Here is a 15,517-nt window from a genome sequence, read left to right on the forward strand (position 1 = left end):
AAAATTTGTATGTTCAGAATCCGTTTCTCGACATTCTACACCGATTGGCATAGTCAATTTTTTACCTTTTTTTCTCAACCACGGAACTTGGAAAAGTTCCGCGAAACCCTCCGTCCAAGTATACACAGCCTGAACGAAAAGAGATAGCGGGTTGAGGAAAAGCCGCGAAACCCTCCGTCCAAGTATACACAGCCTGAACGAAAAGAGATAGCGGGTTGGTTCCAACGGCAGTCGACGCGTCTTGAAAAAACAAACGACATTGTCTAAGGTCCCGACCCTCTAGCTCCTACCGTTCAAAAGTTGGCCATAACCAAAATGGCTAACTTTTGAACTAAAAGAGCTAGACCAAAATTTCCAACGGATGAGCGCGGATCGTGGCTTGACCTTGACGATTCCGTGATAAAAATTTTTAGTGTCATTTTTCTCCGATAGGGGGCGCCCTAGGGGAAAACCGTCCGATGTGACTTCGACTCGTCTCGTCGAGCCCTACGTTTCGTCCCTTGACCCCGACCCTCTAGCTCCTACCGTTTCAAAGTTGGCACTCGCGCGCGCCACCGGAAACGGCTAACTTTTGAACTAAAAGAGATATTCGAAAATTTCCAACGGATGAGCGCGAATCGTGGCTTGACCTTGACGATTCCACCATAAAAAAAAAGTTTCGATCCGACGCCGATAGAGGGCGCGGACCCCCATATGATCACGAATCATCCAATGTTCCACCCGAATATGCAATAAAAATTTTTTCGAAAAATTCCGGGAAAACCAAGAACCCTTCGCTGTTAAAGTTGATCTAGAAGAATACACCAATAGCAGCGAATGCTCACTGTTCTGCATCCCTAGTTGAGTCTGCTAAACTCGACCAATCGGGTCAGGATTTCGCGTTACTCTTCCTGCGTGCGCTACGTGTGCTTTATTCGGAATTCCGCTCCTTACTGCCAAAATATGGATCAAGTTTCCTTTATCCGACATAATTTTTGAGAACCGATCATATCATGTCGCATTTGCTCTTGTTACAAGCGCTAAGTGATATATTTCTCAAACTCCACTTCCATTTGTCATAAATGGATGTTTCGTGTGTCCGATATACTTTTCAAGACCCAGTCACTTCGTATTGTCGCGTATGCTCTTCTTACAAACGTTACGTGGAATTTTCTCCGCTCCTAACTACCAAAATGGATGTTTCCTGTTTCCGATATAATTTTCGAAAACCAATTGTCAGGTTGGCGCGTTTTCTTTTCTTACAAGCGCTACGTGAACTTTGTTTCGAATTCCGCTCCTAACATCTAGGCACTGGATGTTTCCATCATCCGATATTTAGTTTTCGTGAACCAATCACGTCTAGTTGATGCGTTTGCTTTTCTTATAATCGCTATGTGGGCTTTTTTCCGAATTCCGCTCTTAACTGCCAGAAAATGGAGGTTTCCGGTATCTGATATAATTTTCGAGAACCAATCACGTCAGGTTGTCGCGTTTGCTCTTCTTACACGCGCTACGTGGGGTTTTTGTTTAATTCCACTCCTAACTTCTTGAAAATAAATGTTTCCGTTATCTAATATAATTTTCGAGAACAAATCACGTCAGGTTTTCGCGTTTGCCCTTCTTGCACGCGGCACGTGGACTTTTTTTCCGAATTCCGCTCCTAACTGCCAGAAAATGGATGTTTTCTGTATTCTATATAATTTTTCGAGTACCAATCTCGTCATGTTGTCGCGTTTGCTCTTCTTACAAGCGCTACGTAGACTTTTTTCGAAATCCCGTTCCTAACTTAAAATCGTCTTGACGTAACTCTATTATACGCAATTAAAAGAAAAATAAATTAAGAAGAGCTGCGAGTTAAAACAAACAAATTTTAAATGTCCATTTAATATAATTGACATTAAATAACATGTAAGTAAAACTGCCGCAACTCGTCGGTCCGCGTAATGGAGACACGGCAGAGTCGCTTCGCGCAGCTTAGCGCCGAGACACTACCAGTGTCGCCAGATGATGTTTACAAAAATCTAACGTTTCGACCATCTTTGTGTCATTTTGAAAGTTCTAAATATGTATACAAATTGTGGTTGACTACCCACACATCAATAGAGATTTATGGGATATACTAAAATCATCGCGGATATACGAAATGTATCTCAATATCTTTGAGATGTCTCATCAATATTTTATAATGACTATATCATGAATACATTTCCTGTATAAGATTCAGGAGATATCTTACCCCGAACAAAGTAAACGTGTAGTGTGTTACAGATACATACTAGGCAGTACGACGGGTTGCGCGGCAAACTTCGCATGGCCAAGCGTGGTTTAATAGACAATGACAGTGACTTTATTATAAAGTTTATACTACAAAGTTTTATTATATATATTGTAAAGTTTATGTTCTAAAGTCACTGTCATTGTCCATTAAACCACACTTGGCCATGCAAAGTTTGCCGCGCAACCCGTTGTACTGCCGGGGTGATCCCGATTGATTACGGCTCGATTGGACACCACCAATCACAGCGACTGGTGCTTTGGAGCTTTGTAGTCTCAAGCGCTGTGAGTGGCTTGTGTCCAATTGAGCCGTGTCCAACTGGGTGCCACCCGTACTGTCTAGTATGTATCTGTAACACCCTGTACAATATATCAGACATTCTGAGACATCTAACAGATAAAATATCTTCCAGTTGTTTCTAAGATGCCTCGTTATATTTAAAACTTATAGAATAGTGCGCAATTATAATGTACATACATATATAAGGGCATAATTAAGGAAATTATCTCTTTAGGTGATATTCATCTTGGAACGTATACTACTGGAAGGAGCATAGGTTTGAAAATTTGAAGCCGAGAAGATTGACAATGATGGAGGTAGAATGCAGAGAAGATTGACAAGGATGGAGATGGAATGCGTGATCTTAAATTGTAATGCGCATGCTTTTCGCCTTTTCTCTACACCCTACAAGGGTGATCCCGATTGACCACGGCTCGATTGGACCCCACCAATCACAGCGACGGCTATTTATATACATATTAGTTTAGTACTTTGAAAATAACCCAAAGATGGTTGAAACGTAAGTTTTTTTGTAGACATATTTTTATCTTATTTTTACTGTCATTTTATTTAACGTCAACTGTATTACATGTACATTAAAATTTTTTTTTGCTCGTAGCTCTGTTTTTTTTTTATTGGAATTATATGAGCCATTCTTTATTATGTACTTTTATATGCATTTGATTTGCCCAAGATGGCAGAATTCAGTCACGGTCTCATTGGCCAGCAAAAATGCCTGCCTAATGGCACATCTTGTTAGTGTACTTCCACCATGGGTCGGAAATCCAAACAAGGAACGTGTTAACAATGGCCATGTTTATCCGGTCTTTACTATCGCCGGAACCTGGGCCACTTAAATGTTAGAAGAAGAAGAACGTGTTAACAATAAGAAATAATACATCCAAATAATTTGGAAAAATGGTACGCGTTCTAGTGCGTCTACTTATTAGTGCTGTTGGTATTGTAATGGCTGTATTAGCTTTTTTTGTCTTGTTCATTATTTATGGCAATCGTGATGTCGGATTTTGGTCAATATTAACAGGTTAGCGATTTTTCCTCCGTTGACAGCGTAAATATTAAGGGATAAGTGTTTCCAACACCCTCCCTCTCCCCGTTACCATTGTTGTTGAAGTTAGGCTTATTCGATACATTTTTGCATAAAACAAAGGAATTTGGTAAAAAAATTAAAATGCCGCTCTGCCCCGTAAACCGCAATGTTAAATGTTAAAGTTGACTTTTGAGGTTAAAAAATCTGTTAGAGCTGCGAGCATCGAGCATCTTTTGCTGTCGCACTTTCATGCTCTATGGCTTCATACGCATGTGTGTAGGTATTTCTCGCTGTGTTTGATATTTGCACCGACGAGATACTAAACTCAGAGACAGTCGATTCTTATGAAGTTCAGGTCACTTAAAATTTAAGTGATACTGATAGTACGAAAGTTATTTCATGATTTTTCGTGTAGTAAACATTTATACACGATACTAAACTTAATAATCTCTAGTCTATTCTACAATGTGTTCTTGTTTTTTGTTTTAGTATTTTTTACATCTTGTCTTTTTGCTTCTTATCAAGTTTTTTGTTTTCGAGATAAAGTCTATTCTACTATGTGCCTTTTGTTTCCTGTTTTTGCTTTTTACCTCTTGGCTTCTTCCCCTCTTTGCGTTTTATCGACAATTGCATTTCTTCCTACATGTTTCCTGTTTCTCCCGAAGTTGGTCAATTTTTATCTCGGTCGACATAAAATAAAAATCCAGATAAGAAATAAAAAGACAAGATGTAATGGCTGTTCTACAAAGTGCTTTTTGTTTCCTGTTTCTTGCTGTCTGTCTGTTTGTCTTTTGCCTTTTTGATCAAGAAGGCAAGAGACAAAAAGCAAAAAACAAGAAACAAAAGCTCATTGTAGAACAGCCATAAAAAATAACAAAAAGCATAGAACTGAAAACAGAAAACACATTATAGAATAGGCTTATAACTTAGTAATACTCGATTTTTATTTAAAATTAGGATTTTAATGTTATCTCATCCATGTTTTATTATCGCAATAGAAATGATAACTGTGGAAAAAATTGTAATTTTTCGACAATATATAAGATAGTATAGCATAAAAAATATGCTTATTTATTTGTACAGCATTCATATAAAAAATTACAAATTTAATAATGTATAATCGATATATTTATATTTAATGCAAATTGTTTTTAATTGTCGATAATGTTATCGTTTTTCAATTATCCCTCGAGCCCCACTGAAATAAAATTAATAGGTAAACTCCGGTTGTAAAATTATGTCCATGAACTTGTAATCCAAATTGCATCATAGTCGACCATTAAAACTAAATAACTGATGGCTCTCTTGATATCCTGATATTGTTCTCCTGGTGTCTATTTAATGAAAATCTACAACCATCTCAAAAATACCAGAAAATATAATCCCAACAATGATCCTCCTCATTATATATATATATATAAGAATTAAGATTATGTTTTTAAAGCTCCCAGTATGTTACTGTAACCATATGTATATAATAAAATACTGGAAAGGTTTCTTTATGTACCAATTGTTAGAATAAATTAATTTTTTTAAAAGTTCAATTTCATATTGATAGATTTTGATTTGTTCTAGACTTTGATTCGTTTTTCGATGGCTGCAAAACTGCTTGAACAATAATTGTCAAGTCCTAATTTATTATTGGAAGCCCAAAGCATTTTTAGGCAATTTAAAGTGTATATTCAGAATATAGAATTAAAAGAGGAATTTTCAGTTTACTGAATTATAGAATTTGTTTATATAGTTATACTGCTATTATATTTCAAAAATATATGTAACGCGAAAAAGAGATTTGCATAACTTTTATTTCTATATTTTTATTTTTAATATCATAGTTCCATATGGTTACAGTGAATGATTTCTTAGTGCCTGTACTAAGAATTTTTAAGTTCGATATCGGTGTGTATAGGTGCCTTAGCCGGAGTCTGTTTTCATTTACATTGGGTAAAAGGCAAAGAAACTTTGGAAAGATGGCATACTGGAGTTACATTACGAAATTTAAATATTGTGGGCTTTGTAAGTGCTGTGACTAGCATTACTGCACTGATTTGGTACCTGTTTCTTACGTTTTATTATCAAATTCGTAAGCATATTGTAATATTTTAGATATTTCACATTTACTTATTTATTTTACAATTTTTTATTTTACAATGTTAGTTTGTTTTTAATTATTTATTTTTAATCCTGTATGACCGCATCTTGTTTATACACTAGGAAATTACTTGCTAACTTACAATATTTACTAGTACATAAAAATTCATTTATTATTGTAGCCATTCAGCCAATTTCTGAAAGCACTGTAATAACAGCAGTATGGTCCATGATCTGTGGAAAATGGGGTATTACTTTAATGTATTACTCAAACAAATATGAATTATTGGTCCAAGAAGGAGCATCACCTATACTTACAGATAATGCCTGAAATATGATATTATAATTTATATTTTTATATAAAATATTTTTTTATAAAATAACAAATGCATAAGTTGTATAAATCGAACCTATTGAAGTTTTTATTTACGAGGAAAATATCTATGTTCTCATAAACTCATTAAATGAGAAAGCGCAAGTAAATGAATTTCATTCATTTATTATATCTGCAAATTTTTGTTCTTGTGTCTTTTATTTACGTATATGCTGTGTAAACATATTGTTAGGAATTACAGCGGAGTTATTTCTTCTTGATGACATTGGCAGGTATTCTTTCAGTTGATATAAATTTGGTATAAACTTTTGTAAAATAAGTATTAAGTATATCTTAAAAAATGAAAAGATTATGTATAAAGCCCATATATTTTCTCCATTCAATCAGTAAATAAACTTCATCGTAATTATAAAATTGTATATTTTAGTTAAAGCATAAGAATATTATATCTATTCCCTGTATATACATTTGTATGTAGCTGCTTCTCCCCCTCCTCTCTCTCTCTCTCTCTCTCTCTCTCTCTCTCCACGTATAGACATATACGAATAATATAACGAATATATATATATATATATATCTTACATGTATAAAAGTATAGGAGTTAACAAAGTGTCTTATCTTAAGGAGACAATTTATAAAGTGGATCGATAATTGTATATAAACCAATTAATGAAGAAATTATTCCAAGTAAACCTATTGTACCTGGAGTACATTTTGTGACACCTAATGCTGTCAATGGAATAAATAAGTCACATCCATTTTTAACAGTATCCATCGTTACTTCCTTGTGATTTTTTAGACAGGATAATATATAATATTGTTTAAATACATTCTTCTTGTGTTCCAAAATCTTGACAATCTCATAAATATCTCTTATTAAACTCATAACGATAGTTAGTAACCAATACTTATTAGCAACTTTATTCCATTTTTCTAAATCAACTCGTAAAATTCCTACTCTGCCAATCCAGATGAAATGATCTGCTAGTAAGTACAAAGCATTTGCCATCTTTGCCATGGTTAATGTTATTCTCACCGTAGGATCAGGATACTTCATCATTTTTAAAGCCGAATAGATGCTATCTAAGCATCTTCCAAAACGCAGCACTAGAAAGAAAAATATATATATTTATTTATCAGCTATAGAAACGTGTTTCTATAAACCGGAAAGTTATCATTACATTTTCGAAATGAGCTAAAAGTAAACTCCAAACTTCTCAAAATTTCTACGGAGTATCTTGTGCTGTGCGCATTTTGTGCATAGTACCAATACGCTCGACTTCCATATTGAAGCAACCTGCAAGCAAAATAATTTTTGATATTTCTTATAATATTGCTAAATAAAGCATAGTGCTTCATAATTTATAATAGTGCTTAATACCAATAACAAATTTTTTTCAATATAAATTGGAACTTCTTAACAATTTTTTCTTAATAGAAATTTTTCCTAAATACCTATAGGCTGTGTGTTCCAAAATTTATATATTATATTATAATACTGAAAATATATATTTACATCACGTGCACTATATATTTCAGTACTGGCAGTAAATTTTGGGACACAGCCATAATCTTTTGGTTATAAATAATGGAGAATAGTGAAAGCTTTTCACAATCTAAAATAAATTCGTAAATAATACATAATTTTCTTTGTGTAATTTTAAAATAAATTTCTATAAAAAATTTTGATTAATTATTTAATCATAAAGATTATACCAAAAGCTACAACAATATATAAATGACATTGACTCTTAATTTTTAATAAATATAAAAAAAATCAATTTTTAATTTATAAGAGAATGTGTCACTAAAAATTAAAGAATTATGATAAAAACTATTCAACGTTTAGAAATAAAAATCTTTGTTTTAAATTAAGATGCTTAAAGAACATAATGCTCGGCATGATGTAAACAGAGAATAATACTGATCGTACAAGTGAATAAAAGAAGTAAAGGATTTTATCATGACACACCTTATTAGTTTGTCCCTCCCTGCCGTTTGCTCGTTCAACTTTACAAAGATATCCATAATTTCTTTCGAACGAAAGCAACTTACTTTAATTCACAATTGTGTAACTAACAAAAACAGAGATAAATAATTTTAATATATATTGTAAAAAAATCATTTGTATCCAAAACGGTAGTTTAGAAGGTCTTACAAGATAAACATCTAAAGCAAATATCTTGTCGCTCTTTAACGTGTTTTACATTTGTGATAACTACATATCTTTCACAATCGCTCTCCATTATCACGAGCTAACAAGTGTTGGACTCTGCACTTGGAAAGAAATCATTTAAAAAACTAGCAATAACTGATGGCAGTGATGCAACTACTGAGAGATTATGAACCATTTTAAATTCGGTAATTATTGGGTGCTTTCCAATTGCAATATCCCTAGACACTTTCTTGCACATGGCGACACAAGTTGCGTTCCAATTGTCCGTTATCGTTGACACAACACTACTCATCCATACTCAGTCGAGGGCTGTGTAAGCTTGTTTTTTCTAGTGACAATTACATGTTACTAACTGCGGCGACTATAAATGAGGTTAGAAGACGTTGAGTGACTAGCACTTTTACTTTTTTTGTTGGTAATTACAGTTTAGCCGCTCACCTCAAAAATCGATGAACATAGGCTCATTCGACGCGTTTTCCCTAAAAACGAAAGAATCCGGCAGAAATAAGCGTCGCTCTGCCCCACGAACCGAGTTATTAAGCGTTAAAGTTGACGATTTCAGGTTAGGAAATCTGTCATACCGACGTTACGTTGCGACTGAAATATGCTCTGTGGTCATATGCGCATGCGTTGTACGTACTTTTCGGTAAGAGTGCACGAAATTTAAAGTCATAACCTATGTAGACAGTGGGGTGTGTGAATAGTAATGCTTGGGTTCGGGCGGCTACGTCGCCCTCACGAAATAAAATAATATCATATCCTACCCGCTTGGGGCCTAACCGCGTGGAAGTTACAGCTGAGACAGTGCCCCCGCTTGGAATATTTCTAAAGTATTCCAAGAAAGTACCGCTTCAAAACTACAACAAATCAGTGCTTTAAAAGCACAAATTCACTGCTTTAAATACACAAATTCACTGCTAATGCAAAAAATTTGTGTATTTAAAGCAGTAAATTTGTGTATTTAAAGCAGTGAATTTGTGTATTTAAAGCAGTGAATTTGTGCTTTTAAAGCACTGATTTGTTGTAGTTTTGAAGCGGTACTTTCTTGGAATATTTTAGAAATATTCCAAGCGGGGGCACTGTCTCAGCTGTAACTTCCACGCGGTTAGGCCCCAAGCGGGTAGGATATGATATTATTTTATTTCGTGAGGGCGACGTAGCCGCCCGAACCCAAGCATTACTATTCACACACCCCACTGTCTACATAGGTTATGACTTTAAATTTCGTGCACTCTTACCGAAAAGTACGTACAACAGAGCGACGCTTATTTCTGCCGGATTCTTTCGTTTTTAGGAAAAACGCGTCGAATGAGCCTATGTTCATCGATTTTTGAGGTGAGCGGCTAAACTGTATAATTACCTTTTTGTTTAATATACAGGCGGAAAATCTACATTTAATCTAACTCCATCCGAAACGGATCTCAACCGTGCACAGCGTACACCCACTGTAATTGATTCTGTACCTCGGAAATTTTCACAAAATGAGAAGTGACCATCTTTCTATATTAATGTTCACAATCCATGCACGAAAAAAATTTTTTTTCCCTACTGGACTATGTTACGAACTGGATTATGAGATAGTGTAACACAGAATCAGGAAGTTTGCGTTCTATTATCGATTTTATGGAGAACCGTGATGTATTGTGAAAAAATGACTGGTAATGTTAAATTAACATAATCGCACAGAATCGGGTAACTCTGTGTGGTGCAACAAGGATTTTTTGATGTAACAAATGAGACTAGCAAAGTATGAAGCATAAGGGACGAAAAGAATTTATGACTTCCGTTTTTAGGAGAAAAGGAAAAAATTTTTTTATGTAATGATAGACGTTAAAAATGATATGACTAGAAGTTTTTTATAAGTAAGATCGACGGCTTAACCAAATTGTAAAATTTTATGTTGCGTAGGATAGGAACATGTTAATTAATTTATAATAAAACTGTTAATACTGAAGATGGTCCGATTGGGACCGAAACGTTTATTTTCAATTCCATGTATTTAATAAAGGATTTAAAATAATCGCCACTGTTACCTGGTGTTCGTGGTATATGCCTTTCGGACAAAGAATTGTTTGTTTGAATTATTTAAACAACGAAGATCCAGCTTCGACCGTAATAGGCATTTTAAATTTCTAGATAAAAAAATCGTTTATAAATGTTTTTAAGAATTTTACTAACTGACCAATCAAAAAATACTTTGAAACATTCGTAGCATTGAGTGGACCGTAGCCGCAGATAGCCGCAGAAAAGAATGCAGGCAGAGTACTGCAGAGTTGTGATTGGTCGCGCTGTTCCGTTCCGCTGTGGATTTCCACTTATGGGACGCCAGCCATATCCCTTCCTCATCATCATCGAATGCAGTCAAGTCAAGTGTCGTTTTCGTCTTGTAGTTGCTTGTAATCTGGTCTGGTGTCGACGTATCCAAGATGGCGAGTACGGTGAACGAAATTTCGACACAAACGAATGAAAACCTAACGGAATATCAAAATGCAACCACTGCGAGAGTACCGTCGACGCCCGAAGGAATGGCGATTGCGTATGGCAGCCTCATTATTATGGCCATTCTACCAATTTTCTTTGGTAGCTATCGTGCGGTCAAACACCATAAGGAGCAGCAGGTTAACCACGAGTCTTGACATATGTTTGACATACATTTTTACAAGATCTCTTTTTTTCACATCGTTTTGATCACGACAGTATATCATGATTTGTAAGAAAATTCTTTGATGGTCTGGTATTTATCCCTTTTTCCAAATATGAATTAATTCTTCATGTAATTATAAGATTAAATAAAATTATAAATTCAAATATCCAATAAAATCATGAAGAAGCGCAACGGGATAGCACAATGAAATGCGCGCTATAGAAATAGTACTACGATATAATCGCAAAATTATGTACCATTTATGTAGATATTGTTAGTTTCCCTTGAATGTTTCACTATTTCACTTTTTATTTTATAGCAATTGTATAAAACAAGTGGCGAGCAACCTGACACAATGTCTCGTAGAGAAGCTGCCATGTTTCCTCTTATTTCCAGTGTTACATTAGTTGGCTTGTATATATTATATAAGGTAATTGGATGTTTGTATATAAATGTTATTTTTATAGAATGAAATGTTAAAATTCCATTTTATTGTTTTTTGAGGTGCTCAGTGGTAAACTGTATAATTACCAAAATTATTCTTGACAGGTATTTGCAAAGGAGTATGTTAATTTGATATTAGCTGGATATTTTTTCTTTCTTGGTATTCTAGCTTTATGTCATCTTACAAGGTAATTTAAGCTTTTGTGTGTATAATTATAAATACATCATTGAATCTCTTTAGTAATTTCAATGAATTGTTTATATTTGATCATTGACTCATCTTTAGCTGTATCAAAGAAATTTTTAAGTGTTTTAAAATTTCAGCCCATTAATTTCATCATTAGTACCTGCTGCGATTCCAAAGACGCAGTATCATATTTTATTTACAAAAGGAAAGGATGATAAAGAGGAGCATATAATTAATTACAAGTTTAATCTTCATGACATTGTATGCCTTGTGTGCTGCTCATTTGTGGGTGCTTGGTACCTTCTGAAAAAAGTAAATGATAAAAAAATTGGTTACAGGTTTAGACATAGATTGAAACTTTTACATCTTTGTTACTCTGTTTTGTTTTTTTTTTTCAGCACTGGATAGCTAACAATCTGTTTGGCATAGCATTTGCTATTAATGGAGTCGAATTGTTACATCTTAACAATGTCGTGACTGGATGCATTTTATTGTGTGGTCTTCTGTTTTATGATGCTTTTTGGGTGTTTGGTACAGATGTAATGGTAACGGTGGCAAAGTCCTTTGAAGTGCCGATTAAACTTGTGTTTCCACAGGATCTTTTAGAAAAGGGCTTGAATGCTGGTAATTTTGCCATGTTGGGATTAGGTGATATTGTATTGCCTGGTATCTTTATCGCATTACTCTTGCGATTCGACAACAGTTTGAGCAGAAAAACGAATATCTACTTCTATTCGACATTTTTTGCATACTTTATGGGATTACTCGCCACCATGATGATCATGCACTTGTTCAATCATGCACAGCCTGCTCTACTGTATTTAGTACCCGCGTGTATAGGCACGCCATTGCTCTTAGCCTTAGTCAAAGGAGATCTCAAGGCGTTGTTTTCGTAAGTATTTCTAAATTCTTATCATTGTATGTTATATCCGTTTCTTTATGTTTGTAACATGCATGAAAGATTTTTTTTCATTACATTTCAGATATGAGGATCATCCATCACCACCTACGAACGCGGCAGAACAATCGGAGCAGGTGCAAGTAGAAGCGAAAAAGGACAAATAATATCCTGATTGAATATAAAAAAAAACACGCTATGTGTGATTTGCATTATCTTGTAATTATCTTTCGATTTCATCGTGCGTATGGAAAATGGAAAATATGAGTAATAGTTCATAGTTCATGCTCAAGACGTACAATCACGCATTGTAAAATACAATAGCTTATAACTATATCTTGCAAATACATAAGTTGCAAGATATATCCATATAATATGATTCACAATGAGCGTTCACGGATATCGTTTTGATGTTGTTTCGATCTGAAAAGGAAGACTTCAGCATAGGATTTAGAACTATGATAACCGAGAACGCTATTTCGAATGCATACAAAAGAAATTTTTATCACTCATATATGGTATCAATGATGGCATTTCGAAATAGTGAACAAGAAAATTTTAAACAATAAAACAGAATTTGATTGTTTTATTGTTTTATAGGATCGAGACCCGACGAGAGAGAGAGAGAAAGAGAGAGAGAGAGAACCTTCCAATTGTTAATTTATATTTCGTATGCAGTGTGCACAATAGACTGCTATAAGAGTCTACCGAAGTTTTATAGTGTGTTACGTTGTATAATTCTAGAAATTAATTTGGTATAAATTTCAACTCCAGTTCCAATTATATATAAGTTTTTATTAATATTCCCGAATTTCTGAATATTTTTTTACCATGTGTGAGTGATAATCTTGAATTATGAATGTAAAAATGATTTTGTTTCCTTGCGACGCGTTAAACGAATTAATGTAAAGAATACAGTTATTACCTATCTAAAATTATTATAACGGAATATTAAACGTACACCATTGTAGTACACAAATGCTAATATATATTTATTTGTAAGAAATGGATATTTATGATTAAAATTAATACGAATATCTATTTGGAAAAAATATAATGTATATACAAATTTAAAAAGTCTGTTAAATTTGCACATTTTTTTTTGATTTGCGAAGAAATAAAAAAATAAATTATAATTCTAACGAATATATAAAGAGGATATAATGTTCATTTGTTACAATAATTCAACTAAGAAGAATAAAGAATTTTTTAATAAATGGGTTTGAATATTTTGAATCATTAAAACTTTGTATTGAAACGTAATTTTAATGTAACAACTATTTGTAGAGAAATAAAATGTTCTTTCTTTTTTTCTTCAGCCCTGTCAAGAATATGGTTATAACGATGTTAGCGCGCATTTAGCGTGTAGTTACATTACTATAGAATTTCATAAATAACAGCACGCACTTTGACGCTAAAAGCACGTTTTTTAAATACGGATCCCTATTTTTGTTCGTTTTTTTGCAAGTAACTTCAAAATGGCAACTTATATTGTAACAAATTAGCGATAATACTAATCACTTTTCATCCACTATCAGAAATTACGAGTATCATAGTAGTGTCACATTCCATGAAATTATTGTATTCTGACAGTCCCCTGTTTAAGAAAATTTTTCCTATTTATACAAATGTATGTTAAAATCTTTAACAAAAAATTCATTATTCTTCTATTTGCTCATATCTTAGAATATCGTGCATACATACATACGTATATATGATAGGAATAGAAAAGTTAAGACGCATTGATTTCAATTGTTTTCAAAAATTGATGAAAAGTAAGCAATTACAATCATTGATAATTTCATCGTCAAATTTTATGATTAGATCTTTTATTTTTATAATGGAAATATTGTTTCTACCAAAAAATATTAAGTAAACATTTCTTTTATGCTTCAGCAGCACTTTCTACAGCCAAGTTTTCAGCTGTAATCGGCTGCATATCTTTGATTCCATCCTTGGATATCTTTTGAACTTTAAAATTTGGTAAATTAACGATTAACCGCTTCTGAATTTCTCGCACGCATTTTTTCAACAATGCATATGCTTCTTCTTCGGTACAATCTGCAAGAAATATTTCTATTTATTAGTATTTTTTATTAATATTAATTTGTTGGCTGTTTTATTTCTAAACATGTCTTACTGTATTTGTGATATCTGTCTAGAACAGACATGGAGAACATCCCACCATATCCATGAGTCGCGTAAGGAACTTTTACGCAGGATGCTAAATAATCAATAAAGTATAACTCTGCTCCTAAATCATCGTCGTATCCGGCCAATAGCATATTGACAAAGTATGGAGTCCTGCTTCTAAGATAATCAGCTAGATTTCTCCTTGTGAAACAAGCTGCAGCTTTGGGAGACAATTCATAGCCATTTCGCATTTTGTATAGTTGAATATTTTTCCCAATATATTCCGAAAACTGCGTTGTATCGCCAGATTCTCCAGATATCGCCATGACAAGCTTGTCGGAAATCTTATGGATTTTGTGTTCATCTGCAAATTATAATCATTACTGTTTAATTATCGTTGTAATGGCAATTATTGATAATGTAACAGTACGATGTAAAGTTTAATTGAAAATATTGATAGTAGACGATACATTATACACATTGCTGTATATATTATAACATGATATAATGAAAATAATTTTTACTACATAATATATAATGCAATACGTTTATATATGTATGTTTAAATATATATGCGTGCGCCTATATGTATGTACGTATTATCAATGACGATAATTTCATGTGGCAATAATATAAAAAATGATAAATATACTTACCGCTTTTCATAACTATAATAGACTGTGTAGTTGTCATATCCGCCGCAACTAGCACGAAATCTTTGCACTGAATACCAATTAAACACTCCATTTTTCTGATACTTTTGTATTCGCGGCTGCAGCCTCGAGAGATATAAATAATCGGCAAACACAGCGAAAATGCTTGTCACGAAAATGACAAATTAACCTTTCGTTAATCCCAATACTGAATACACATAAAGCCGAACGAAGCCGGCGGCACACGATGCTTGGTTTCTTGCTGGATAGGCAGAATAGATTCTTGCTATCGTATTGGATACAATGTTGGCACTACCGCAGCGAATACGATGGCAAGATTCTAATCCAATAAGAAAACAAGCATCGTGTGCCGCCG

General features: G+C 33.8%; 4 protein-coding genes across 4 annotated transcripts; 2 read left to right on the forward strand and 2 right to left on the reverse strand.

Moving 5' to 3' along the window:
• The first annotated feature begins 3,405 nt into the window (after positions 1-3,405).
• LOC108763370 (heme transporter hrg1-A) lies at positions 3,406-6,023 on the forward strand. Its single transcript, XM_018510901.1, has 3 exons — positions 3,406-3,575; positions 5,491-5,664; positions 5,855-6,023. Exons 1-3 carry the CDS (start codon positions 3,452-3,454, stop codon positions 6,001-6,003), a joined length of 447 nt encoding a protein of 148 aa, XP_018366403.1. The 5' UTR covers positions 3,406-3,451; the 3' UTR covers positions 6,004-6,023.
• Positions 6,024-6,510: 487 nt separating this feature from the next.
• Positions 6,511-8,321, reverse strand: Pex11ab (peroxisomal biogenesis factor 11ab). The gene is made up of 4 exons (XM_018510898.1): positions 8,165-8,321; positions 7,979-8,081; positions 7,188-7,303; positions 6,511-7,113 (listed from the first exon to the last, which is right to left on the reverse strand). Exons 2-4 carry the CDS (start codon positions 8,032-8,034, stop codon positions 6,626-6,628), a joined length of 660 nt encoding a protein of 219 aa, XP_018366400.1. The 5' UTR covers positions 8,035-8,081; positions 8,165-8,321; the 3' UTR covers positions 6,511-6,625.
• Positions 8,322-10,514: 2,193 nt separating this feature from the next.
• LOC108763363 (minor histocompatibility antigen H13) lies at positions 10,515-12,968 on the forward strand. Its single transcript, XM_018510892.1, has 6 exons — positions 10,515-10,800; positions 11,146-11,256; positions 11,376-11,458; positions 11,595-11,769; positions 11,856-12,349; positions 12,441-12,968. The coding sequence occupies exons 1-6, from the start codon at positions 10,609-10,611 to the stop codon at positions 12,520-12,522; spliced, it is 1,137 nt and encodes a 378-aa protein (XP_018366394.1). The 5' UTR covers positions 10,515-10,608; the 3' UTR covers positions 12,523-12,968.
• A 656-nt stretch (positions 12,969-13,624) lies between these two features.
• Positions 13,625-15,395, reverse strand: LOC108763367 (proteasome subunit beta type-2). The gene is made up of 3 exons (XM_018510897.1): positions 15,145-15,395; positions 14,496-14,852; positions 13,625-14,416 (listed from the first exon to the last, which is right to left on the reverse strand). The coding sequence occupies exons 1-3, from the start codon at positions 15,233-15,235 to the stop codon at positions 14,241-14,243; spliced, it is 624 nt and encodes a 207-aa protein (XP_018366399.1). The 5' UTR covers positions 15,236-15,395; the 3' UTR covers positions 13,625-14,240.
• Positions 15,396-15,517: the final 122 nt, after the last annotated feature.

The sequence above is a fragment of the Trachymyrmex cornetzi genome, unplaced genomic scaffold (genome assembly GCF_001594075.2).
Source record: "Trachymyrmex cornetzi isolate Tcor2-1 unplaced genomic scaffold, Tcor1.1 scaffold358, whole genome shotgun sequence".
NCBI classification, from domain to species: domain Eukaryota; kingdom Metazoa; phylum Arthropoda; class Insecta; order Hymenoptera; family Formicidae; genus Trachymyrmex; species Trachymyrmex cornetzi.

What these genes read in the sequence shown, in the direction of transcription:
- LOC108763370 (XM_018510901.1), top strand. Translation starts at nt 3,452, where the DNA reads ATGGTACGCGTTCTAGTGCGTCTACTTATTAGTGCTGTTGGTATTGTA. An exon ending in ATTTTGGTCAATATTAACAG is followed by an intron (nt 3,576 to 5,490) that starts GTTAGCGATTTT and finishes CGGTGTGTATAG; the next exon opens with GTGCCTTAGCCGGAGTCTGT. An exon ending in TACGTTTTATTATCAAATTC is followed by an intron (nt 5,665 to 5,854) that starts GTAAGCATATTG and finishes TTATTATTGTAG; the next exon opens with CCATTCAGCCAATTTCTGAA.
- Pex11ab (XM_018510898.1), bottom strand. Translation starts at nt 8,034, where the DNA reads ATGGATATCTTTGTAAAGTTGAACGAGCAAACGGCAGGGAGGGACAAA. An exon ending in GGGAGGGACAAACTAATAAG is followed by an intron (nt 7,304 to 7,978) that starts GTGTGTCATGAT and finishes TTTTGCTTGCAG; the next exon opens with GTTGCTTCAATATGGAAGTC. An exon ending in TTTTAGCTCATTTCGAAAAT is followed by an intron (nt 7,114 to 7,187) that starts GTAATGATAACT and finishes TTTTCTTTCTAG; the next exon opens with TGCTGCGTTTTGGAAGATGC.
- LOC108763363 (XM_018510892.1), top strand. Translation starts at nt 10,609, where the DNA reads ATGGCGAGTACGGTGAACGAAATTTCGACACAAACGAATGAAAACCTA. An exon ending in AACACCATAAGGAGCAGCAG is followed by an intron (nt 10,801 to 11,145) that starts GTTAACCACGAG and finishes TTTATTTTATAG; the next exon opens with CAATTGTATAAAACAAGTGG. An exon ending in GATCTCAAGGCGTTGTTTTC is followed by an intron (nt 12,350 to 12,440) that starts GTAAGTATTTCT and finishes ATTACATTTCAG; the next exon opens with ATATGAGGATCATCCATCAC.
- LOC108763367 (XM_018510897.1), bottom strand. Translation starts at nt 15,235, where the DNA reads ATGGAGTGTTTAATTGGTATTCAGTGCAAAGATTTCGTGCTAGTTGCG. An exon ending in TATTATAGTTATGAAAAGCG is followed by an intron (nt 14,853 to 15,144) that starts GTAAGTATATTT and finishes TATAATTTGCAG; the next exon opens with ATGAACACAAAATCCATAAG. An exon ending in AGACAGATATCACAAATACA is followed by an intron (nt 14,417 to 14,495) that starts GTAAGACATGTT and finishes TATTTCTTGCAG; the next exon opens with ATTGTACCGAAGAAGAAGCA.